At 37.8% G+C, this 27,762-nt stretch overlaps 1 protein-coding gene across 1 annotated transcript; it reads right to left on the reverse strand.

Annotated features, from left to right (window-relative positions):
• Positions 1 to 371: 371 nt before the first annotated feature.
• MAPK9 (mitogen-activated protein kinase 9) lies at positions 372 to 26,737 on the reverse strand. The gene is made up of 12 exons (XM_057373660.1): positions 26,662 to 26,737; positions 22,663 to 22,836; positions 18,706 to 18,835; positions 17,476 to 17,533; positions 16,424 to 16,563; positions 16,026 to 16,191; positions 14,712 to 14,783; positions 10,685 to 10,867; positions 10,057 to 10,181; positions 9,463 to 9,526; positions 8,037 to 8,108; positions 372 to 7,290 (listed from the first exon to the last, which is right to left on the reverse strand). Exons 2-12 carry the CDS (start codon positions 22,782 to 22,784, stop codon positions 7,148 to 7,150), a joined length of 1,275 nt encoding a protein of 424 aa, XP_057229643.1. The 5' UTR covers positions 22,785 to 22,836; positions 26,662 to 26,737; the 3' UTR covers positions 372 to 7,147.
• Between the last annotated feature and the right edge of the window lie 1,025 nt (positions 26,738 to 27,762).

Consider the following 27,762-nt stretch of genomic DNA (forward strand, 5'->3'; position numbering starts at 1 on the left):
TTCCCYGGAGTTAGAGCAGACAGCTCTGCAAGGTGCTTGGAAACCTCATCACTGTCTGCAAAAATATTTACAGAYTCCTCCAAAGAAGCACAGTGGAACTATTTTTTTTCAAATTTCTGCCACATAAACAAAAAAACCAAATAAGTTTCAAACACACTTGGCAGTAAAACCAAGTGCTGTTAATGYGTCCAAATGTTCCAGTTGTTCAGGAAAAAGCTGCTCCAACCAATTTCTTAAATTTTTTTTTTCATTTATTTTTCATGCCAACACTTACATTTCGGTTAGCTGGAAGCTAAAGCGGTAACTGAAACTTAATGTTTGGAAATCCATTATACAAAACATTCTACTTCAACACAGGAAGAGCCAAGAATGAAAAAAACATAGTAAATAAGACAGACTGCTCAAATCTTTTATGTATACATATTTATTTGTAATTTTACAGTGGCTTTAGTACTGTTTTACAATACCATTTTTGGAAAGAAAAAAAAAACCCAAAAAGCTTCAGAACAAGACTTCAACTAGAACTACAGAACTAGTTATTGACAGTTTTCCTTATGAAATTCTAGTTTCCTAAAGAGTATCAGTCCAAAAAACCAATGAAGCATGACTGCTGTCCATAAAAACAAAACAAAACAACAACAAACAAACCCAAAAAACCTTTCTAGTCATCCTGAAAACAAAGTCCAGCATCAGACAAAATAGCCACTGCATTGAGAGGAACATGTTCCTATTGCACAAGCATCGAGAATGAGATATGACAATCAAAGCCTAATTCCATAGGCAGAAGAGGCCACATGTATCTATAGTTAGACTTCAAAGTACATCTTTCTTCTGAAATTATATACCAGACTATAACTAATATTAAGGCCATAAAACCAGAACACTGTAACAAGTGATAGGGCTTGATGCTACTTTTGGTGACATTTGGTAAACRGAAGGTGGGAAAGAGGACCAAACTAACAAAGAACTCTGAGGGGAGTTAATACTTGAAGGCATTTCAAAATAAATTCTCAAAGAACTACGTTTTGGAGAACTACACTTGAGTCATTGGATAAAATTAGATTTCATAACAAATCACCCAATGAGCCTATTACACTCTTTAATAGCCCGTGTTCTGTAATACATTAAATAATATATTTTCTGGAATTTACATTTTAATTTGTATGAAAAACAGTTCATTATTTCTGCTTGTTATACACTCTTTAAAATAGATGAAGATTTGTATAATCTTTATAAATTATCTTAATAACCACGTAAGGCTTCAATGTACTGAGTTAACTGCACACAGGTATCTGATTTGCTCTTAATTAGGCATCTTGATCACACTAAACTGCTAAAACCACCTGGGGAACCACATTGTGATTTAAAGAAAGGGATAGTTAGGTGTTGCTGTCTGTTCTAATTGTGTTCATTTTATTAGTGTATAAAACACCTGAAAGCAATGGCTCCGAAGAAGCAGTAATTACCATGGAAGTTTAAACATTTTACTTTAGGAAAATCTGGGAATCTGATGAAGCTGAAAATGCACATTAGTAATTTTATAAAGTTTGGCTYGCCACCAGTTAAGAAAATATAGGTATCAAAAACAGACAAATACACTGCTAACCATCTGTTACATTTTCTTTTAAAAAATTAGCACCAATTTAAGCATCTGAATTCATAGAAAAGCCTGTGACATACTTGGTTTTTCAAAAAAAGGTTTTTCCCATTAGAGTACAAGACAACAGCACATGCTCAGGGGTATTAAGGAGCTCTGTGATCAGCAACAAACATGGTCTCTGCTTCAGGCAGCCAACATCAAATGCTCTTCGTACCTGATTCCTTTCTCCTCTGCTTTTGTTATCCTGAAGAGCCTATGGAATGCTGAGCTACTGCCCAGCCTGGGAAAAAACACRGGGATTTGCTCAAGGGAACCCCAGCAAATACCAGGGGTTTGAAGGTGGATTTTAGAGCAGGGATGGTGTCTTCCTGCAGTAGTCACAGAGCATCTGCTGCAGCTGAGTCCCACAAAGCAGATGTCCTGGCTTTACCACAGCATATACAACTCCTTTATGATGCATAGCCAAGAGTTAAGAAAAACTGGTTTAGAAAAAGGATCCTAGTGCTCACAGCGAGCTGCCCTTGCTACAGGAACAGACATTGCTGTGTCTTTATCTAATAGATGGCTAGGCAGYCACATTGCCAATCAAGTCACCCACTCAAAAGGTATTTCTCAAAATGATCTCTTACCATGTGTTTAATTTCAGCACCCAAAAAGTGACTGATTTCAAATCTCTGAAAACAGGTTTTAAGAAACATGCTGATCAAATCTATCAGAATAGCAAAGATTACAACCAAAATTTAAACACATTAAGCATGTTATGTCATTCCTTTTTACACCATATACTGGTTGTATTTAGAAGAATCCTAAAGTGCTTCAAACCCAGCAATTAATAAAGTTGACTTCTTTTGTGCAAAACTGCAAGCACCTTTTCAAAAAATAAGCAGCAGCATCAAGGAATAAACTTAAGGTAAATGTACTTTATCTAATTTGTTCTGAATTTTTGGACCAAAATGATTTGCCATGTTTTCAATAACAAATTGTTGAAGAGTGCATTTTATTAGTTTAATTTTATACTGGACTTGTTATACAYATACTCTTTGAAATAGCAGACCCAGGAGATTTATATCCACAAAGCAACACTGTGGGATTGAAATCCAACAACTGAAATTTTAGCTACAAAAATAATAATTTTATAAAACACAAACAGAAACAATGGTTATCTCTCCACTTTCCTCCAAAGCTAGTATGAGAAAAGACGGTTTACTTAAAACATTTTTAGCTCCAGACATTTTAGCATGCARAGCGGGCAAAAACCAAAACTGATTTGACAACTTGTGTAAGAAGCTTTTAGAACATCACTCATGTAAAAGACAAATCTAAAATATGTAAAATAATGAGCCAGAATCCTTTTTTTTGTCATATTTCAACATGTTAAAAAAAAAAAATTCAAGACACTCTGGAAAAGCAAAGAAATCCCTAKATTCATTATAGAACTCAAGTCCAAATTCTGCATCTGGGTGCAGGTGTCCCCGGATCAAAATCAATTTTGAGCAGGAATTACACAACACACATCCCAGGAAAGAATGTGGTTACCAGTATATGGTCTCACTATGTTTAGCATCAAGCCCTGATAGAATCCATGACACATGTAAAATATGCAGACAAAGTTCAGCATTTACCCCAAACATTCTGCGCTGCTGCAAGGCTGAACCCGCGCTCCCCAATGACCACAAAGGTTTGTCTGCACTGGAGCTGTGACCTCCCAGCTCGAGGGTGACCCTTGTGACAACACAAGGCTCACCCACCCTGTCCTTGGAGAYTCTGTATGTCAGCTGTGTTTTGGATAGCTAAATCCTACTTCATCCATAAAATTATAATTTTAAGGAAAGCGATTTAGCATTTAAGGTCCTTCCTTTAAGAAAGAAAAATTAAACATATGGAATAGCTTCTTTTTTTCTTTTAATTAATTTGGAGTAAACACATACCCTCTGTTAGGATGCAAAAAAAGACAAAACCTCAAGAGCCCTCTGTTTCCTAASAGCTTTTGAAACTCTCAAACCAACTACTTAATTTCTAGTCAAGGTTGAGTTTTTCATTATTTTGACAAGAAAATGCAAATCCGTGATGGAAACATTACAAAGCTTCAAAGGCTGTTTTCAAACTGTAGTTTCCAGTCCTTAGACTAGTTTAGTTTGTATGATCCATGCAGACAAAGCCTTAATTTTGACATTCGTTTCTTGTCTTTTTCCATAAAGACCTAGACTTGTCATATCACAGTATTTCCTCAAAGTACACTTACAGGCTGCTTGCCCAGATTGCAAAATGCCAAGCTTTTCTTTCTAAGGTTTTTTTGAGGAAAAATTATATGAGCACAGATGAAATKAACTGTTTGAAACATACTCCATTTCTGCAATGCCATTCAGCTACTCAGTGTTGAGATGTTTAACAAGTTTCTGGTAAATTATCTGATTGATAGCCAAAGATCCCTTTCTTTTTCAGGTGAGCAGTTAAGTTTACAGATTGTATCTATGGTGACCACCATTTATTTTAGTCATAGCTCATAAATTGTCTATGTATACTGCAGTAGTGTTAACACTATACAAAGTCTCTCAAAGGAAAGTAACATTCATGTTTACAAAACTGAGCTGTTTTCTTAATATCTATGTATACACGCACATATTCTTAATCTTTAAATACATATAAATATTTATAAATGCCAAAGTGCAAAAAAATGGTCAATTGCATCACTTTACATACACAATTTTAGTATTAGGAATAAAAGTGATTATATTGCACACCACACTCTCTTAATTTTTAAACCCCTGTCAAGTTACATTGCATTTTGTYTTCCATCAGCGAGGAGGCTCTCGCAGCATTGACAACCATGTCACAAACGTGGCACTGAATTTCCCTTGCAGTCAGGAACAGTGATATGGGGAGAAGCTGCATGCAGTGCATTGAGGGCCTACACGTGCACAGTGGGATAGCCTGGGAACTGCAGCATGCACCTGCACGGGTTTGGGTGGATATCATCTGCATATATGTCCTCTGGAGACCCAGGTGCATTTGCAATTTGGTTTTGAATTAAGCTGGATTCAGAATCTACAATATTCACAGACATTTCATGCATGCTCTGAAGGCATTCTATAATTACACTTCAATGTATGCCAAAGCAAGAAGACATTAAAAAAATCAGATATGAGACAGCTTTCCCTGCAAATAAACTCAGTTAATTTCAAGGTTGAGGCTTCTTTTCTTGCTCCAAGAGTGTATCTTCAAGCTAACAGTATGTACTAGGAGAAGGTCAGATACYGGCTCAAGTTGTGAAGACAGGACAGTTTTGGTAAAAACATTAAAAGACAATGTGAATCAACAGAATAATTTAGGTTGGAAGAGACCTGGAGGTCATCTGGTCCAACCCTCCATTGTGCTGAGCAGCCAAGTCCAACAGGAAACATTCAAYGCTGTGAATATTCAAACCACATGGGGAAAAAGAAATAAATCTTTAAGTCTTCTAAAGCAGGAACAGTTAAAATTAACATAGCACAGTGYACCTCCAGCTGAAAAATTTTAAAGTCTTGAAAAATTAAATCCAGCAGATGACTTCCATAATGAATCACTAATTGTTCATTGTAAAAAGGTGTCTTCAGCTATTTTAACTTACACAAATAAGGACTAAAAAAAGCAAATGAATAGCAAACCGTACTGTTCTGCTGTATGGTAGATAGGTATTTTTAAACGTTTTCCCAGTGACAAGAATGCCCTAAAAGTATTTCACATATACCATCAGTATTCAAAATAAAAGTAACTTATCCATAGGTTTAAAACCAAGCAATATGGAAAAACACAAGCCCTAGTATCTTGCAATTCAATTAAATACAATTTTAAAAATCAGAGATGCCAGAATACAATTCTGAATTTAACACTAATTAATTTGGTTTTTGAAATTTTCTGGGACACTAAAATCTAAATATTTTTTGCTACAACAAATTAAGCTACTAAAAAAGGATAAACTTTTAATATAAAAGCAATGTTTGCATAAGGAGAAAGGGCTGCTTTTCTAGTCATAAAGTGTGGAACAATGGACAATTGTGTTTTCCAAGAGAAGTATGTCAGTAATGCAGTGGCTGTCTGGGCCAGTATATTTTACAGGTTCCATATATATATTCAAGACAAGAGCATCTGATCAACAGCTAAACATAGTGCCTTTAAGAAAGTGGTGTTTTACACTCATCTTGTACATCTCTATTACAGTTCTATAGTTTAGTCACACAAATGCACACATGARATCCTTTAGCTAAGTTTCACCTGTGCATTCCAAAGTGAACATGCACAAAGTCATATGTGTTACAAAGGAATTTAAGCCCTACTCTACTGCAAATGCATTTTCTAATTCAACAGATTGTGCAATGTAACAGGCAAKTTTGTATTATCTGATTCTGAAAACAGTATTGATAAGTCTGTATGGAAATAGCAAATAACCTCCTCCTCTTGTCTGACACTGCATTTAGGAAATATGTATTTATTATGTTTGTCTTCTCCACTACAAATAGAGATGTTTTCCTAAGGCAAGAATAGAGCTAAGCTCTGTTAACTAAATATTAATTTACAAGTGACTCAGAACTACTGTACTTTTATTTCTTTAATTACTCACTAGATAGAATGGACCCATTAAAAAAATGGAAAATATTYATGCAGCTTTTTGAGGCTGCAAGTCTCTCCAAGCCATTTCTCCTTTTATCAGTTTGCAGTGAATGAAGAGCATCACAGATAAACTTTCTTCTGTTTAAAGTTTGTTAAAGGATGAGTATCACAAGCTAGAAAATACAGGACATTTTAGCACACTCTCCTCCTCTAAACAGGCACTGCTTCACAGAAAAGTCACTCATCCTTCCTCAAGATTTGTTTAAGCTACTGTACCTTCCATCCACATTCAAGAGACAGAAAAAGTTAGACACTCAGGTGAAATACAAAGTAATGGCTTTATGCTTTAAATTTCACGTTTATCTCTTCTACAAGAAGAGAGAATTGCTGAAAAGTGAAGATAGAAAGGGCTTAATTAAAAAACAAAGTGCTATGTGGAAGAAAAACTGCCCTTTAAACATAGTACTGAGAGTATTCTACATGTGAGCTCACACTTACACACAACACTCCAGTTGTTAAATAAAGCAAACTGCCACAGTCACACATTGAAACAAACTTCATAGGGACTATACATTCAAAAAACCTACTAATGAGCAATACTGTACTAAAATGTAAACAACCACTGTGTCACAGAAGCCTGCCACTTGGGACTGGAGATTGATGAACCTACTTAAGAGGAGTTATTGGCTAAAAGTCTATTATAACTGCTCACCTGAAATAGGCTGAAACAAAGAAAAGCCTATAATAGTGTCTAAATTTAAAAGTTTTTTTCTTTAGACATTGATTTKCTTTTATTCTATAACATTAAGCAGGCAATTTCATAACAACTGAGTAAAAAAAACAACAGGCAGAACATGCAGAACATGGAGTTTTTCTACTTGGTTCCATTAACTCACAAGCAATTCAGGCCCAATGGAAACAAGAGTTCTTTTCCAAAGTCAAGTCTGCAATCGTGGCTGATCATCGACATCCTTCGAGGGGTCCTGTCAAGGCATCCAGGCTGCTGTCTGTGTCTGAGGCCAATGTTTGCTCTGTTGACATGGATGAAATGTCATTGATAGATGATGACTGGGAAGGACTGGTGTTGCTATTCACTGCTGCATCTGTGCTAAGAAAACCAAACATAATAAAATCTGAGGCAAGACAATATTGCAGACACAAATAACCATGCTTCTGGGCTGTGAGCAACACTTTACCCACAGAAATCCTTAGAAAATGGAGGAATTAATAAAAAAGGAGAAAAGCAAGCACTAAGGGCCCTAGCACTCAGAAGCCAAGGTGACCTTTCAAGAGATTTTTATTTTTCTCCCTCCCCGTGGCAGAAAGGGAGAACAAACAGTGCACAGTGTGAATAGTGAACTTGAGTGTCAAGAAATCTAAGGGATATATTCAATAAGAGACAGTGCAATATTCTGATTACTGTGCCATGAGAAAATAGCAAACACAAGGATTCAATCATGGGCACAAATACTTTGCACTGTTAACTATTCTGAGGGAGCCCTAATGCAGTTCAACCCTGAAGGAAAGGGGTTCATGCTGAGCCACTGAACAGMATTCAGCACAGAAGTTACAAATGCACCAGGTGAGGTCATGTGGTGTTAATAATTTCATTTGATGACTGAGCCCTTTGGGGAGAAGGAAGCTCAGGGTGTGACTCACACAACATTAGAGAAGTTTTTCTAAAAGTTCATAATAAAAAACCAGACCACAAGGATCTTCAAAGGCAGATCAGTCTCAAGAGTCCCAAACAACAAAAGCTTTGCCTACCTGGRTTACCAAGCAGGATTTCTTCATTCACTAGACCAGCACTATGCGTGACTGTTATAGAACTACTGAAACAATGACTAACCTGAGGGCTGATCTTTTACCACACCATTCTTGCTCCTTTCTTCCCAATCCATAACTTCTTTGTATATTAATTCTTATGAGAGAACGGTGGGASGAAAGAGAGAAGAGACAGAAAAAACAATGTAAGATCACAGAGGATTTGCATACAATTCACAGAAAGATATTAGGACTGGACCAAAACCAACATATTACATACATACCATAGCTGTCCACYTAAAAATAACAAATATCCCACCCCAAAATTTTATGCATTCCTACAATACACCAACGTTAACTGTAAAAGAAAATTAAATATCAGATTTTATGCAAAACATCCGGGAAATCTTACTTTGACAACAAAATAATACACAAATATTTATTCTTGAAGAAYCATCTCCATAAGTGTATTGAGGAAAGTCTGGATATTTTGAAGAAGGTTAAACAGTTAAAATACTGTATGAAAACCCTCATTTACTAATCAAGGACAACTTAGGATACAGGCACCCAAACAACAACCAGAAAAAAAACACAGCTGTAATTTGAATCTCAGAAGCTTCTGTATATAGCCATAGTCTTAAGGTGCCGTAGATAACAGTAYCTAAATAGATTAAGAACTCTTTAATTCTGAGTAACAATGTTTACAAAGGCATTCCATTAGATTTAGCTGATCCATTTTACTCSTCCACCTTGCAGTAATCAAAGATGATTTGAGGCCTACCTACCTGTGCAGGCATGCCCTAAGGATAACGTATGAATGTATCAGCCAGAATCAATAACTGAAATTTATAAAGCTGTTTTACAAAAGCAAGCAGCTTTCAAAGTAGTCATAAAAGATGTCTATTATCATTGGTCTTGTGATGGCAGATGTTAAAATTTTAACTGCCTCACCRTTTAATGGGTTTGACTAAACCTGYAAGGTGGAATTGATTTCAATACCACAGTGGTGTTTATTCTTTTGTTTAAGTCAACAGTTCAATCTATTTGGTCAATAAATAAGCAATGAGATTAGGAAAAAAAAAAACTACACCAAAGAACTCTCCTGCTATTTAGGATTTCTAGAACAAATAAACTAGTAAATATTGTCAAGAGATGTGGCTTAAATAATGCACACTGAGAAGAGGCATGTTTCTTTTTCAGTGAACTCTCTATCAATGAAAAAATGATACAAACAAATGATACTTAAGAATAAAAGAGAAGGAAAAAAGAAAACTACAGCAGAACAGAACTGAGAATGTTACATATATATATGGACATACACACACCTATGTATGTATTCACTTCACCCACAACATGTTTCCATTATTTATTTCCTTTCCTGTTGCCCCAGGCAGCACTGCTTATTTGGAAAAGTGGGTTCCAGTCAGTTACACAATCCAGCACACACTGTAGCCACTCATTAATAACACAAGATATTGCAATAAATGTAAGTTGTCATGCTCACTTCTTACCTTTCCATTCTTCAATTGCATGTTCTCTTTCTTCCAATTGTGCATCATAGATTTGAGGTGGAGGCTACAAAGAAAAGAAACATCTATAGTGTCTACTACATCAGGTTAACACACCCAACCACAACTAAAAAAATCTAAAAATGACAACTTTTTTAGCAATTTTTACCTTCATTGATGGCAGTTTATTCCACATGCCTCAAAGACACGTTCATTTTACAACTCCAGAATCTGCTTTTAAGTCCTGCCTCACACTGAAAGGTTGTTTAAAAGCATCAACTAAAATTAAATTGTAAGGCTTCAAAGGGCTTTAGAGCAAGTCCCTGTTTCAAACAAGCCATGCATTGCCACCAATGGCAATAGGCACCTCTTTCTGCAAAGTAAAATGAAATATCAACAACCACTCTCAAAATTATATCAACTTCCCACCAGTAGCTGTTCTTCAGGTGATTCTGCCCCTGATGCTCATCTGAAGGTTTCCTGTGTGACTCCTGCTAGCCAATAAACAAGTTCAAAGCATGCTCTTGACTAAAATTAAAGGTATTTTTGACATAATAAAATTGGAATCTTAAAAATTTGTTTTAATTGCAAACTTACAGCTTCTGCTTCAGCTGGATCATACCAGACAGTAATATAAGGATGACGTAAGGCTTCATCTACAGAAATTCTCTTGTCTGGATCTATTACAAGCATTTTTGACAATAAATCTCTAGCTTGGCTGGCTAAAAAGTAAAGGTGAAAAGAACACACATGTGAAAGAGCTGTAGAGTTTAATGTCTGACAAAGGAAATTAATATTGGGAACACAGCAACATTTCACTTATGTTCTAGAGAATATAATAAGGTGGGTTATTGGTTTTGGTTTTTTTAATTTTCTCAGTAATTATCAAAAGATAAGGTATAGTCAATATAAGCTGTATGCACTAGAAAAGATGATCAACAATTACCTTAATAACAAGTAATGCTTTTGCAGAACATTAAGTGACAGACATTATTCAGAGAACTAAAATTTAAAGATTTAAACAGAATCCTGGGGACAGACAGGGAAATAATGTGTATTTAGTAACTAAGATCCCAAAACTTATCATAAAGGAAAGAAACAAAGTATRCAGCTTTTAGTGTTGACACCTACTGCAATAAACATTTTATTAAGTTTTTAAATTATGTGTGCTGCAGATATTTTAAACTATCATCATAGAAAAAGAAAGAGGAAAAACTCGCCTTACTTTTTAACTTGTCACGATCAGATTCTGATGGAAATATCCAGTCTGGGAAGAGCTCTTCAAACTTAATACCGAGATATTTTGGCCTGTTTTCWACATAATTCCTCACTGTAGGCTGCAGTTTCTTCATGAATTCTGTGGATGGTGTTCCTAATTGTTCAATAACTTTATTCCATTGATCAATATCTGCACCGTATCTTTAGGAAAATCAGCYGAAGAATTTGAGGTCTGCACTACACAAAAACACCACTTACAAAATCTGAGAAGTTAATGGAAACAAASAGAGGACACAGAGACGAATTTCATTGTAGCATCAGCAGTATTCTGAGCTGCCATGCAAAAAGCTACACTGACACAAAAGTAAGACTCAGATTTTGTAATCTGAAGGACAGGCCGGAAGTGCTGCAGAATGCATTATGCTTAAGAATCTTTTTCTAATTATAATATTTTTCTGGAGTCCAAAAACTTTACTTGGCAGTTGTATCCATAGCAAAACAACTCTAAGGTCAGAAAAGAAAGGCTCATGTGGAATCTTCTGAAGTGCAACATAACAAGAGGAACAGTGAAGACTCTTGAAGGTAGAGAAAAATACACAAAAAACCCTAAAGTACAAATGCATCCCATGCAAAGTACGGAATTTTGTACCTGTCTCCTCAGGAAATCAAGCTTTGGGTTGGAGCATTTTGTAGGGGAATAGGTGGATTGCTGRGGGCTTTTTTTTGGTTGGTGTTAGGGTGGGATTGTTTCTTTTCCTTTTTCGGCTTCAGATAAGGTCCAGAGGAGTTCTGAACAGGAAATCCATATTCCAGAAGGTTCTACACCAGGTTCCTTTGTTTAAGCATAACAACCACGGTAATACAGATAACTCTTCTTAAGTTCAAAATCTAAATATTTTGTAAGAACAGTATTTAGAAGCCACAAGTTGAAATCGTGCCTCATGTTTCTTCAGGACTGTCCCTTCTCCCTCTCTCAGGCGAAGGCATTTTCCCCAGACATGGTGACACTCRTTACAGAGATACCAGAGCCTACTCTGAACCAGCCTCATTGGGGAAACAAAGCTCATTTATCACACTGAGAAGACACTGCATTAATGTTCCTGATACTTTAGTCTACTCAGATTTACACTTCCCACTTTTTCCTGATAAAAAGAATGTGCAATTCCAGCAGAGCCTATCCATTGACCTTGCAAACATTCATAGCTAAATTCACAACCTAGCACTTCAACCAATCCATTCTGGTAGACAGATTATGCAACTAAACAACAAACATGCTGTACTTTGAATTAAGAACTATACATAAAACAAAGAGATGCTTCTATTTCAGTTAGTGTGCCAAGAACACAATTTGAAATAYGTGTATAGTCACTGCTTCATGCTAAGATTTTAGATTTCTAACACAAAGATTGAAAATTTTATTTGCTTATTGAATGCATTCCAATGGAAAAGCTGTATTAAAATCAAAATTAAGAAATGAATATTGCTAACACTCATGCAAAAACAGAGCACAAAGAGAACATTAACATACAACAGGAAATTTTGTTCCTAGTTGAAAAATAGATTTTTATGAGATCTCCACCGATCTAGATTCAGGAAGTTGCTTTTCCTTTGAGTAACAGCAGCCTGGTTAGCCAGATAATCAAATTAGAGTCCAGTTTACTGAGGTCTCARAGGAGTGCAGGGAGGGCAGAAAACTTAATGACCTGTCCTACTTTAGAGGTAAAAATGGGTAAAAAACAGTATCTCAGTTTCAAAGTGCTTTACAGATGGTGAAAGTTGAAAAAAATMTTCTCAATATAGGATGGACTTAAAATAAGCCTCTTACCAGAAACCCAAGTGGGATTTGAGTATAAAGCAGGCAGAGTAAGCTCTGTGAATGACCTGGCAGCCTTCAGACAAAACTACTCTCCCCATTCTAAAGACTTCAGGGTCAGAAGGAACCAGGCATTTAATCCATGCCAAGTCTATTTGCCTTTTGGGACTCTAGAAGAGGAGAAGTTGAAAACAGAGTCCTTATTACAATCACAATAAAGCATGACTTTTCCCCAAGAAAGCACAAATATCCCTCGTGCTTCTTGCATWGGTCAGGCAATCAGTTTCCTTCTCCATATAGGCAGAGAACACCAAAAACACTCCGCTGTTGCCAGGCTTTTCCATTATTTCACTTTAGGTATCTACATTCCCTGTTTTTCTACATTTCTCATTTCCAGCACAACAGCAACTGGCAGYAACTCAGGCCTCCCCAGCACAGTGAGGAGCAGGTTCCATGCATCCATCACCCTGGCAACGCAGAGCATTGCATTCCACCCAGAGCACTRCTGCAAGCATCCCAGAAMCCCCCATCCACCACCTGGGAAAACWCAAATYACTGAGTCTAAGAGTAGGTTTTCCTGAAGACAGTGATGGCACAGCATTGGATAATAAGCTCAACTTGGCTCCCTCCTCTAGATGACCAAATACTAAGACATTTTGAAATTTAACTTAAAAAAAGCAACCAAATAAAAGAAACCCCAAACACAATCAACAAAAGGAAAGCTTCCTGGCCATGCACAGCAGCACTGCCCATAAACCACCTGCCAAGACAATCCTGCAGATGAAGGTATGGTGACAACCTGCCCCACGCAGTGATCACTCAGGAAAAGTCTCGACCACAAGAACAGTTGTCAGCATCTCACATTAAAGAGAACTGAAACTTTCACGTGAAGCAAAAATCCCTGTAAGCACAGCTATGCACTTCCATAACAGAGGAGGAGGCTCCTTGAAACATAGACAGGTGGAGCTTCAGTGACCATGAGAGAATCACAAATCAYAACTTGCATATTCAACAAGTACGAACAAAATTTCCTTCATTTATTCATGAATAAATCAAAATAGCCCATGCTAAYAACATGCAGGTGGAAAACACATAACATCCATGAAGAATTGTGTTAGGTTGGTCTGAAGGCTTCAAAAGGCAAAATAATAAGTATAGAAAGGAAGAAAAAAATACTTATTTAATGTTCAATCATTATACTACTAAATAATGTATGATCAACTGTTGAAGATTAGTGTCATGAAATTTAGCATTAAAATTGGAAGTCCTCCTCTATAAGATATCCARGTATCTGTAAATAGACACTTGATGTTTTTAGTGGTGGTTGCTCCTTGTTGATGAGCAAAAATATTGTATTGGCTTAAAAAACCTGGCRCACTATTWCAAARACAGGTTTCCCAGAACAGYTGTGGCTGCCCCATCCCTAGAAGTATTCAARGCCAGGTTGGATGGGGTTTGAAAYAACCTGGTCTCATGGAAGGTGTCCCTGCCCTAAGCAGAGTGGTTGGAACTAGATGGTTTTTAAGGCCTCTTCCAACCCAAAACATTCTGAAACTATGATTCTATGAAATCTTGGTCAAAAATATTGGAGAGAGAAATGGAAAAATAACAACCTTACAGAAAAATTAAGTCTAAAATAAAATTTTCATAAAATGGAAAAAAAAGAGAACCTCCAGAAAGTTTTTTCTTTTTATGTTAAATAACAGTAATAAAAAAAGATCTCATGCAGGATGCTTGCCATTAGGTCACCTTTGCCCAGCAAGCGCTAATAAACAAGAAAAAAATTTGATTGAAACTAAAAAAATTGTGCAATTAAAAAAAATGAGTCTACTGTTCAAACAAACAATAAGCAAAATCCATGCACAGTTAAGAAGTAACTTTGTAGGTTTTTGCTTAAAACACTTATCTACAAAGAACAAGAGYAAAAAAGCAGTTAAGTATATTTTCTATTTTTCAAACCTAGCAGTATCTGCCTTTTAAACTACAAAAGCTGAAGCTCYTAACACATTGGATTCAACCACTACAAATTACATGAAAGGTAGTCTACTAWGAAAATAAAATGGAAAGCTCAACAATTTGGTTAATGACACTAATTTCAAAGAGTACAGTGGATCYAGTAAAACATATTATAGAAAATATTGTTTATGCTTTTATACAGATCTATAGAATTGTGTTTCTGTTGGAAGTGGAATGGGATTCAAGGATGACTAGGGAAGGATACGATCAGTGCCTTGGAATATCACACAACCTTTCACCAATTCTCCCATGATGCACCCAACTGACCAGATATCAACTGAAAACAAAAGTGAAATGATCAAATTATGAAGTATCATGAACAAATGTGAGGAAAACAAACAAAACCATCTGCATCTACAGTAAAACACAACAACGTGGAAAACCAAACYGCTCACATGAATTTTCAATCATATCAACACCAATTGATTGCTCCTGAATTTTGTTATTACCATTTTGTAAAACGTAGTCAGTGTTTACACTCATGAAACAACCATGAAGGATACAATCTCTTCCTGGGAACAGGACTTTATGGAGGACCATTTCTGCCATAATGCACCCAACAGACCAGATATCCACTATCATATGTTAGGTGCAACAAGGACAAAAGATTAAAGAAATTTTTTTTTAAATAGCACAAGTATTTGTTTGTAAGCTCATACTGTATTCCCGCAGTCCTGCAGATAATTAATTTTTGTCCCAACCAGAACAATCTCTGCTGAAGTTCTGATCCACATCAGCACATGCTGTACAACGAGCTGCCTGCTGCACTAATTAAAGTGTTTTTATCATTATCAAGGGCCCAGCAAGCTCCCACAAGTGCCTTGTTTTACACAGCYAAAATTGCAGGTATACTAAACCATGGCATCCACAAGCCCTTGTGATAAAGCAAAAAGAAAACAAGTCCAGTGCTAGTAAAAATTAGCAGGTAAAATGCCCAGCAATGCAAGGACAATTTCTTTGGCAGCAATTCTATTTGCTGAATGTTAAAGATATTACAGCTGTATTGGTTATAAGAATGTAACACCCCAGCCTCTTGAAGTACAATGCAGAGAATATAAGACATGGTTTATGATAGGGATCTGCAGCCTATRTTAATAATCAGAGAGGCAAAAAGAGACACACTGCCAAAAGAAGATGTTTCAGAATAAATCCCATTGATTAAAGGGTTAATTATTTATATATTGATCCTTTGGTTTGTTTATTTTATACCAGCCAGCATCAAGTCTCAACAGTTCTTTTGAGAATAAAAAACATGGCAAAAGGATAATAGGTGAATATATGACAAGAGATAACTATAGCAGGGGAGAGGGAGCAGTAAATGTTAAATCAGGAAAGGGACACAAAACAGAAAACTATTATACTCTCAACAAAAAACACAGTAATAATTTTAATTTTCAATACCATGATTAGAATACTTCAGCAACAAACTTCAAAGAGGGAAACCAGCCCTCCCTCCTCTTTTTAAAGCAGGGAAACATACTTTAGACAGAAGATTTAAAGCATTAATCCAGCAACTTACCATTCTCTTTATATCCCATTCCAAGGATAACCTCTGGTGCTCTGTAATACCGTGTTACCACATATGGAGTCATCATGAAGTTAGTACATGCTGTTCTTGCCAGTCCAAAATCAAGGATTTTTAGCGTGCAATCTGATTTTACTACTATGTTGCTGGGTTTCAAATCCTARCAAGAAATTACTTCAGTTAAGGAAGGATTAACATACAGAATAAAACTCACACACCCACTATGCACTCCACAATCAGTATAAGCCAAAAATTTACATTACTAACAACTGCATTTTCCAGCTCTGGTGGACATGTTTATTTATACAACCCCTTCCCTTCCTCCCTTTTCATAAAGGTTTCATAACAACTGTGATCACAAAGAGTATTGTTAATGATCTACTACTACCTACTCTGTGGATGATACCAGCTGAGTGGAGATGCTTAATACCACATAGCATTTGGTAAAGAAGATAAGACATTCTTTCATGATCCAATTCCATATGAATAACCTGGCACAAATTTGCATCCATCAGCTCCATAACCAANAAAAAAAAAAAAAAAAAAAAAAAAAAAAAAAAAAAAGCATTAGGAAAAATCAAGTCTTAGTTTTCATATGAGGTTCAGGTTTGGCCTAAGAGATATTTAAGAAAAATCAACTACTTTGCTAACCTAAGAGTCAAAAAGCCAATTATCAAAAAACCCACACATGATCCCAGTTGTAAAGTAAAATGATCTATTCAAAAAGTTTTAATACTAAAAATTAACTGCTCAATATTCCATCACAAAATATTAAAATTCCACWAGTTTTATAAACAGCAATACAGGGAATAATTCTGTCTATATGCATCAAGAAAAACTATGACTGAGTGAAGCTGAAGCAGAGATTGCAGATATTGCACCATAAATGCTCTTTCACTGTATTTTACTCTAAAAAATAAGAAAATTAGGATAATCACAGTGAAAACTAAGAAACGTAAAATAAGTTTCAATTGACATTTACTTACCCTCTTCAGACACAAACATTCCCTCCTTTACCCAAGTAGCCTATTCACAAATCCCCCACAGCATATTCACTGGAACCTAGGGATATCCCACCAATCAAATGGCCATGAATCCTTTCTAGACCAATTGATAATGCTTRAATAAAAAAGAAATACATTCAGTTCTGAATTGAGGCCAAAATACCGTTGTGCTGATATGACTAGTACACATATTATCCAGACAAAGTTATTAACCTGAKGTGATCCACGTGGCTGAAGGACAATCCACACAAACCAGATGCATATGCAAGCAAAATATGGCAGACTGATGAATAAAAGGTAAATACCCGTTTTTCATTTCCCACTTCAGCTTTTAGCTACTCTTGATTTTCAATGCATGAAGTCTGTAGGACACTGGAAATCCATCTCTAGAGCTTAGGCCAGTATTTGTCAGAGAAAATGAAAAAAATCTAGTACTTACACATCCTGAAATTCTTCTAGTGACTTCTGTGGTGTAAATACATTTAATAAACTAATAATCTATAAAATAAAAACAAATATTAGGAGAAACTTCTGTTTTAATTCACATAAAACTCCACTATTGCAGAAGTTACTATACAAAATAAAGTGCACACTGTTACTATACACACGATTTGAATGTTACTTGGCTGCAGTTAATTCACATATGCTGAAAAACTGCCAGTTCAGAAATAGTTTCAAACTGCAGCATGTGTGCCAGCCAAAGGAATCAAGACRGTACATAATAATTTAATTTTTTTTAAAGTTATATGACACCTTTTATCTCCCTCCYCAGTGCCTGAAACATATCCCATTTCCCCCCATAAATAATAATAATCTCTTATTTTAAATCACATGCTGTGCAAGGAATTTTAATCAAGCCTGTCCAACACCACGTGCATGGAGGTGCCCCATGCCATCCCATTCAACTTAGMTTATGATGTACTATTTCCAGAACTGCTAMARTGACTGTACTGCCATCTTTAATAACCACCTTGCTTTTTATTCTGCTACATCAGGGCCTCACCTTAAGCTTACTTAAAAATCAATCCTGAAAGGCTAACTGACTGCAGGAAGTCTGAGACTTGACTGCACAACTTCAATGACCAGCAATGTCTGTAGTTCGTGTTAGTACCAAAACATAGCAGTCACATAAACCATATACTCTTGCATTTGAAAAATGAAGTATTGACATCAAGGCTCACTTTATAAGGTTTAAAGATTTCAAAAGTCACAATTATTACCCATAACATTTCACTTTTGTAGWCAGTGCTGCAAAAACCCACCAGTTAAACACTGTATTTAATAAAAAACTTGCCTAAGCTTGCTCAGATTTAAATACAGTGACATTTCAATGGTCAAACTCACAAACTATCCCAGTGCCAAAAAGGCTTTGCTGCAGTATGGCTTAAAGAGGGCAAATGCAAAAGAGTGAGGCCTGGTCTCTAAACTTGACACTGATGGCAGCCCGGTACCAACAACACAGCAAAAACCTCCTCCCCTTAACACTTCACACCCCAAAACAGCTCAGCCAAAAACCGAGCCATGCATTGTGGAGAACTGCATTGCCCACAGCAAGTCTTCCCAGTCTGTCACTATTTCCATTCCTTTGGTTACTGACAACAAGTGAGAGAGCAAATCCTAAGCTCTTTTGATAACTCACAGTAACAAGACAAACACAAAGCCCGACTCACATTTTTGTGATTGACGCACTTTAACAGAACGAGCTCTCTGTAGGCCCTTTTTGCGTGGGTTTGGTTCTGAAAAGGACGACTCAGCTTCTTCACAGCAACATTGATTCCAAGCACTGTATCAAACGCAGCACTAGAAGTGTTCAAAGACAAACAAAATGAAGTCTGTTTGAGGGAGAGGAGGGGGCAAAAGGCAGGCAAAGTGAGGAAGGAATGGAAACAAGATTTAAGACAAAGCATATCCACTAATCCATTTGTACTAACTTCACCTAATTTTAATTCAGGAAAGAAACATCCTTTAATAAATACAAATAAGACAAACAGAAGCCACTGACATTTTATTAGAGGTCTTCCTGCTCTCCTTTCTGTCTTTAKACTAAAACTGCTGACTCAAAACTCACAGTCAAAATTGCAAGAGCTAAAAATATTTTAGGCTTATTTGAAATCAAGAAGCATTCCAGCTGCCTAATCTGTATATCTGGAATATTTTTTGACACTTTTGCTGACTGACAATCATTTAGTATTTGCAGTAGAAATTTCTCTTTGCTAAAGGAGAGTCACAACCATGCCTCCATGACCCCTTCTGCAGGGATCAATAGTCTCCTGTGGATAGTTTACAAYGATAAAAAATTGTAGTGCCTAGCAGAAAATTACATTCATCATGTGCTTTTGGGTGGAAAAAAATCCATTGAATTGAGAAATATGAAAAACTTAGACTGAAGGAAGCAATACAAAAGTTCAAAAATGAACATGACCATCAATTTTACTCTGTTTTTCAGTTGTGCTTGTTCCTTCCCTCTACAGTTTGAGGTCAAAGTGTAAACTTGCTTTAATATCTGTACGGATATAAAGCTAAATTATCTATCAAGACTAAAGTGGGAASATTRTTCCTTGTTAGCACACAGACTATTTGGCAAAATATATGTGAATTCATAGAAYATACTACTCAGGARTTCCAGTCTTTAAATAGTTTCAGTTTTAAATAAGGATTCCCACATTACCCTATTTCCATTTAATGTTACTTTCATAGGGTAGGAAAGAATYCTCATTCACATATTTTCCAAGCACATTTAAGCTCTTTGTGAGCTTCTTYCCTATCTCATCGGGATATATGTGACACTAGACTTAAAAGGACCATCACACTACAGTATTTTTACAGAAAGTACAGCTTTCCTGGGAGAACAACAGTACTCAATTTTATATCAAGTTTCCCAGCATAAAGTCAGTGCTTTCCCTCCTGGAAAAAGMAACACCACCACAAAGCAGGGCTCACCAGGAGATGATGTGTTTTCTTGGGACATGCCTCCAAATTTGAACCAATGTGCCACTTACACTAAAGATTTTCATTTATTTCAGCTTAGCTCTGTGAAATGCATAAGTCATTATTGAATGTTAAATCAGCCTCTGATTTAAAGCCTTTATGCCTGTGCAAAAGGAAACACAAAGTGGGAGGAAAGCAACTGGCCAGAKAGTTGGAGAAATTATTTTCCTCCCAAACACAAAAACACTGATATTTCAGTATTCACCCAAAACATGCTACATGTAAATTAATTTTTAATGTTAATTAATGCCTTTAATTTTTAATGACTTTCATAAGTTAGTGACTAGTGAATTAGTATCAAATCAGTAACCAACAGGTCCACATAAATAAGCTGTAAATCACAGGGCAGCAGTGGACAGAGGAATAATTTTAGGGGAAGTCTCCCTCTGTGATCTGACAAACCAGATGTATGTCAAATCTCAGTCTAAACACATATGAAGAACTCTCCCTGAACCTCTTATTTTGGAGAKTCACTAGAAAATTTAGGAAATCAAGGACAAGAAACAAAAAAAAAGATGTCAGGAAGTTGAAGACAGAAGTTAGTTTGATTCAGTCCAAAACAGATTACAAGACTTCAGAYGTATTAGTAGTTAGAAACAAAGTGCAGTAAGTTAAATACGTGTGTGCTTTGTACATAAAACACGAAAGGTATATCCAATTTCTCTCCTAGCCTGTCTGCAGTATGAGTTAGAAATGTCCTCTACATAACAATTGAGTTACTTTTCAATCTTCTTCTAGCTCCATTTTTCCTAAGTATGTATTTTAAACCTACTTATTTTCTTACATTTTAATATCAAAGATAAAAACTATATGAAGCAAGACCAATGGAGTTTTCCATTAACATCATGAGAAAAAAAAAAGGAAAATTCAGACATCTCCTAGCTGAAGTGACACAAGCAGCACTAAAAGTTTCTCATAATAGAAATGAAATCCAGACACAAAACTCCAGAAACAMTTTCCCTTTTTTATGTTAAACACTCAATGATAAAAAAAACCATCACATCTGTGTGTTACACTAATGGCTTGGCAAATTTTTCAGTCAAACATAGTAGGATAGGACTCCTCTTACACGGAGTTTTCTACATTTTACCTTTTAGTATTTTGTATCTTTCCCTTGTGTACTATAAGAGATTTCAGAAGAAATTACGATTTTGCACCTTGTTCAACTTGAGCTATTTCACAGGAAGTGAAATTTATACAGTGTTTCACTTTGTTGTTCCATAAATCAAGCAGTTTCAAAACAAGTCAATAAATCAAATCATTTMTTCTTCCTCCCAACACATTGACCTTAACACTACCTACATTTCATTTGGAAGCATAGAAACAGTCAAAGTCATTTGGCTTAGAAATGCTCTGSTTTTAATGAAAGGAGAAATGCTTTCAACCACCCCAAATTCCTGCATGCCATCTAAACCAAGCATAACTCTGAGAACACTTATACCTGGAAAAGGTCAGCACTAAACTAAATCTTACCCAAACCTAATGGCCAAGATCTAGGACCTCCCCCATCACTTAACCCACTGAAGAGGAATGAAATATGATGTTCTCATTTTGCTTGTCACCTATCAGCAGGGCAATAGGGGAATCTAAAAAATTTAAAAATAAAGGCATGCTTTCACAAAAATACACTGTTTTCCTACTTATATAACTTATTTTGGTTACAAAAAGGCCAAGAAGACATGGRCAGGTGCTGTATAAGGAGTTGTTCACAGTATGTGAGTCATCACACTTATTCTGCAGATTTTATAGATGAAGATAAACTGCAGGCTGGATTCAAAGCACGAACAGCCCACTATGTGTTGTGATTAAGTTAATATCACAGAGCTCCTGAGTACATCTGTTTGCTCCCCTGTTTATGGAATTAAAACCCACATCAATAAACATTTCTGCTGTTACCAAGTAAGTTTTGCCCAACAAAATATGGGCTGGCACTAAGTTGTGCAGAATGGATTGCTGCAGTCTAAAAAACATTTGAAAGTGTTTACCTTTAGCTGGCCCAGAGGTGTGGTGCCATACAAGAGGCTAAGGTCCAGGATCAGCCTAAGGACTCCCACGTCCTGGGCCACTGGAGGCTGGACACAAAGCTGGGGTGACACACCAAGGGAGAGCCGGCCAGCCCAACCCCTCACACAGCATCCCTTTCTGGTTAATCCATGGAGTGACAATGACACTGATTTGCCTCATCCTGCCAGTTAATGGCAAGGCACTGCATTGATGGCTCCTAGAAGTGGACAGGAGTGATTGGGAATAAAAGAGGGGGAAGAAAGGGGGCCATGATGAAGAAACGAGTAAAACCCAGAATCTCTCACCAYTGTCATACCTTACACTGCAATATCACAACTACAAGGGGAATGGGAGAACTAGAAACACAAATAAAGTGGTTAATGAGAAAGGAAGAGATTTGTTGACCATTCTAATTTATGCAGTTATCCAAATATTAATTTTCCCTAAAATACAAAAAAAATAGGTTTGCACATGAACTATAGCAAGCAATTGGTTTAGAATTTATTTAGTCCATAACCCTGTAACAAGAGAATTGATTATGAGTATTTGATGTTCTGGTACCTCTATCAGAAATATATGCAAATTTTGCTTTATATTTATAGCTTTTATATTTAAATAAAGTATTTATTACTCACCAAACAATGCCCTGTGCCCCTGATCCTATGGGCTTCAATTGCTGGTAACGTTTTAGCACAGTGAATGTTGAATCTGCAACTTGAACACTGTAAAATTGACTATCACATTTACTGTCAGTCATGGTGTAGTGTCATGTAGTTTTCTCTCTCAGGGACCTGGTAAGTTTTCAAAATCTTAAACAAAAAGAAAGAAAACAAATGTTCAATATCTCACTAATTTCAGGCAGAAAAGATGGAAAATATTATACATATTTCAATACATATGAATTTTTCAACAGCACACCATTTAACAAACATGCTTTCAGTTTCATGTATTACCACTGTTAATGAAAAATACTTGCAGACACACAATAATTACAGCTTTCATAGCTTTGATGGAATGCATGTTCCGACCCCAATCCCTCAAACAAAAAGCAGCTAAGTAAACAGCTCTAAAAGCAAAAACCCCCAAATACAACTCTCTACTCCTTGAAGGCTGCTCCATAACTTACAACTACTACAACTATGTGCTAGAACTGTACTAATTTCTTAGGGAAAAAGAAAATTTAAACTGATGTCATTCAAACTGAGAACACAGATAAAAGTGACAGCAGACATCCATGGAGAAGGAAACAGGATTTAAATAAAAGACTTGATTAAAACAGCAGAACAGGTTTGAAAAAAAAAAACTGCCCCCCAAATCCATGTGGCTGCTGCAATTTCTCCAACATCCCTTTCAGCCTTGCTCAGCAGGAAATKTCAAGGAGGGCTTTGCCAAGCAATGTCCCCTGATCCAGATGTATAGCAACACATTCTCCTTTCCATTTATACATACCACAACACCCCACACTATCAGCCAGTGTCCTTACAGTACTACAGAATTAGAGCTTTGTGCTACAGTTTAAGAGACTTTCCTGCCACAACAGAGTAACTGAAATCCATCTGTCAAGAATGAATTAGAGGTAAGTAATCACATCAGAGAGCACCATAATGGACTAAAYCTCTTTAGCTCTGAAGTGCTACACTAACAAGAGCACAGACCACCAGTTTTCCTAGGTATTCATCCCTCTTCCAAACCTTAGAAGAAAATTACCACAGTAATTACTGAAGAGCTCTCTAACAACTTCTCCCATTTTTAATTTTGCATTCACTATGACAGATAGCGMCACTAGAGCCCAGAGTTATTTGCACAGGCAAATCACTTGAAACTTGCTCCTTAAAACAGGAAATGCAAGCAGCCCCTTCCCCCGGAGCAGCTGTGTCCTGTGCTGTCTGCTTTGGCTACAGAAAGAACAGCTTGTGTCTCTCCTCACTGGCCCTACAGAATATTTGTGAGCCAATGCAAACCAGAAAAGCCTCAAGAGGAACACAGACACCCACCCTAGAAGGGCACAAAGACATGCAAATAACTTTTTGTTGCTTCAAGAATTAGAATTTGGATTTCTCTCTTCCTCAKTGCACGTAGGAGGGAGCAGCATCTTTTCCATGTTTAAGTCAGCAGACGGACTCCAGGAATCTGCAGCAAAATAGGTGGAAGACCTCCAAATCCTGTTAAGGACTGAGTTTAAACCAAATGCAATAGCTAGCCTTAAGAGATTCTGAAGAAATGCCTCGAGCCCCTTTTACCTTCTAGTTTCTCAAAATCTATGCAGCATTCTAAGAAGCAGACATTCAACTGGGTCACCTCCAGCAGTAATTTAGACAGTCAGTTTAYTCGACATTTCCTCTTAAAAGCTTTAGAAAAAAAACAGAGAAGAAAGAATCAGCAAAGGGAAAATGCGGGCTACCAACTTTCTGCCTCTATCACRGCAGGAACAGAGGGAAGAAGGAAGRAAAGGATATCTCCTACACAGTAATTTTAGGGGCAATCAGATGCAGTTCCACAGCCAGATTACACTAACATGAGACCAAAGTGATGCCTCAAGAGCAGCTCCCAGACTTTCCTAGTACATCCCACTCTTCTTTCTAACCCTTTTATTACTCCAAAGCTATGCACTCTGAGGTRTCAAGTTTTTTGATGAACAAATCTTGAGCAACTATGGTATTTTCACTACACCTTCATTATTGGAAGAAAGGTACAGCTGGAAGGTCAAGATTCTCTCTCTGCAAGGACTTACATACAAAACCAAAGAAGTACAGATTTTGCATAAACTGGGTATAAAGTTACAAGATATCAACTTGTTAGTTAAACAAGAACTATGATGTACCTCTTCAGGGGTTAATGAAACATTTTTTCTTTAAGAGAGATAAAGAAACACGGGAAAACAAAATTATCTTGATATTGAAAAAGTCTCCCTGTAAGAATCCTTGTCTGTACAAAGCCACTTTTTTAAAATCAGTTGGAGATCAGGACAAGCTTTTTAGACAACATGCAAAGAGAGAATTGGCCATCAGAACACTCAAGTTTTGTGTATTTCAACACATTTGCAATTGTCTGTGCAAATACTCTTCATGAGTCTTAATTTTCACTTGGGCATCAAGTTGCTTGGACGCATCAGCACATATCTTACTCCAAACATACACATTAATGTAAAATTAGGTGCCATGGGATTGTAGCTGTTCACAAGACTTCAGACAATCCATTCGAGGGACAAGAGCCCCAAATAAGAACAGATTTCCTGTTGAGCAACTAAGAAGTATAACTGCCAAATAAGTACTTATCCATTATTCTCCTCTTAGAAGAATAACCAACACACCAAATCTGCCAGTAGCAGGCTTACGCAGAATTCCAGTGAGAAATCTTYAGAAGCTGAAACCAACTGCACTATAGAAAATGCCCTGTATTAAATAGACACTTCCCTAAAATATATTTATCAAAATGGCAACTTACTATTAACCAGATCTGTCCTCTGGATAGTTTCAAGTCAAAGGCTTATGAAACAAACAGACTGGGAGCACATGCCCAGGGTTGTTTTGGTTACAGAAATGTTATTACAGACAATGCTTAGCTTGATTTTTAAGCATTAAGCTCAAGTTCTACTGCTGACAATATTAACAATAAATATACATACATACAAACACACACACACATGTACTTATTTATGAAAACATATGGGAATTCCGTGCAGAAAATCTCCCGCTATTCTCTTATTCACCCTTGCAAAAGCACTTAAAATTCAGGTGTGCCCTTTTAAGCACTATCATTCAATAGYGTCAAGGGGTATTTTTTAATCTTTACAGCAATATGTATCAAAAGGTAAGAGTCCAGCTACAAAACCACAATGAGYTACATTCCTCTACTCACAACCTTTAAACCGAAAGTGCAACAAAGCAGTAGGTGAGTAATGCCGAGGGATTACAGCAGAGTTTAGAGGTAGCTTGCAACTGGAAACTCTTGGAAAGCATATTTTCCTSTTTAAGCAACCCTCAGTACTACTGACCAAACGAAGATTTCACCACTACCTGTTATAGTATCATTCAGCTGTTACACGCAAACACTGAAAGGATATCAGTACTCTACCAGGGCAAGTTGGTGTAAAGAGAGAAAAAGTTTAAACGTGCATCTGCTGTAACCAATTTTGCTGTTTATGTAAGAAGCAAGCAAAACCAGTTTTCTCACATCTTTTCTAAAACTTCTGCTAAGAAATGGTTTCGGCTYCAGAAAGCCCGGGCTCGGCACGGCCGCACCGAGCGGGTTCTGCAGCCCTCGGTCCCGCTCCCTTCCCGGACAGGGCTCTGGGGGCCGCCGAACGCCGGGCCGGCCACACACGGGCACCGGCGGAGCCGGGCACGGAACGAGAGGGGAGCAGGAGGAGCAGAGGCGGCTCCCAGCGGGACCGGCACTGCGGCACGGGCAGGACGGGGGCTTGGCCGGAGGAGGCAGGGCCCGGCCTTGCCGCTCCCCCGCGTCCCTCCGCGGTGGCCGGGCCCGGGCAGCGGCCCGCGGGGCGCCCCGGCTCTGCCCGCGCGGCGGCGGGCGGGCGCCGCGGGACAAGCCGCGGACTCCGGCCGGTGCAGGGCTCGTCCCGCCCCGGCTCCAGCCCCGCCGCCCCAGCACGCCCCTCACGGCCGCCCCCTCACCTGGGTCGGACGCGGCGGGTCCGGCCCCAACCACCGCCTCCCGCTGCCCCAGCCACAATGGCCTCCCGGTGCTATACACGGCACCGCCCCTGATTGACAGCCGCCCCGACCAATCAAAAACACGCTCCTGGGGAGTTTAGCCAATCGGGCTCAGGGGGCGGGACCTGCTGGCCGCTATATAAGGGAGGGCGCTAAAGGCCCGCAGTGACGGGGCAGTTCGCTCCCCGGGTGTGATGTCATCGCGTGACGTCATATGTCACGATAGTCGTGATCCTCCCCTGACGTCACTTGTCGCTACAGTTGTGTTGTCATTGTCTGACGTCACCTGTTCACCTGTCGCGATAGCTGTGATGTCACCTCACAGCAGTACCCCGTGATGACCGGCTGTGATCACCTCACATCTCCAGCAGTGCCATAAAGCCCTGCCAYGGACAATAAGGGACACGCTGCCATCACACGGTGGCACTGTCACCATGTCGCGACACACCACGGCGTTGTCGTGCCCCTGCACACCCTGACCCCCTGCTCTGCCCTAGCCCTGGAGCACGGAATTCCCGCAGCTTCTCCAGGAGGGTGGCTCAGAAGGAAAGGGATTTATTCCCTCGCTGAGCTATTTTCAACCCCACTCAAAAATCAGAAGCCTTCTATCCATTACATACCCACTGCCTTGACACCAGGCTGCCTCTTTTTTAAAACAGGTGCTGCCTAAAAATAAACCAAATTTTCCACCTCTCGTAGGACTGATGAGAGCTTTCATTTCTGTGATTTCTGTTCTCACAGATGATTTTAGAAAAAACACACCTGTAATTTTTWTAATAAATCAATTTAATGTAGCATATAGACTAGATGACATCAATATRCTTTGATAGTTCCACTTTTCAATATGAAGAGAATTATAGTCCTAGAYAGACAGTAAAAGGGGCCCTTTTCTTCACTTACCAAAACACGTTAAATTCAGAGTTACATATTCTTGGCAGTTATTCAGATTAGTACTGTACTTCACATTATGATTTTGGTTCTTTCATGTGGTTACAAAAAGTAGTGAGGCAGTTTCCAGTAAGTASCTCCAGTAACAAGCTCCACCTTCACACCCTTGAACTA

Source organism: Malurus melanocephalus, unplaced genomic scaffold, assembly GCF_030028575.1.
Source record: "Malurus melanocephalus ecotype Western Australia unplaced genomic scaffold, MMel_1.1 scaffold_205, whole genome shotgun sequence".
In the NCBI taxonomy this organism is placed as follows: domain Eukaryota; kingdom Metazoa; phylum Chordata; class Aves; order Passeriformes; family Maluridae; genus Malurus; species Malurus melanocephalus.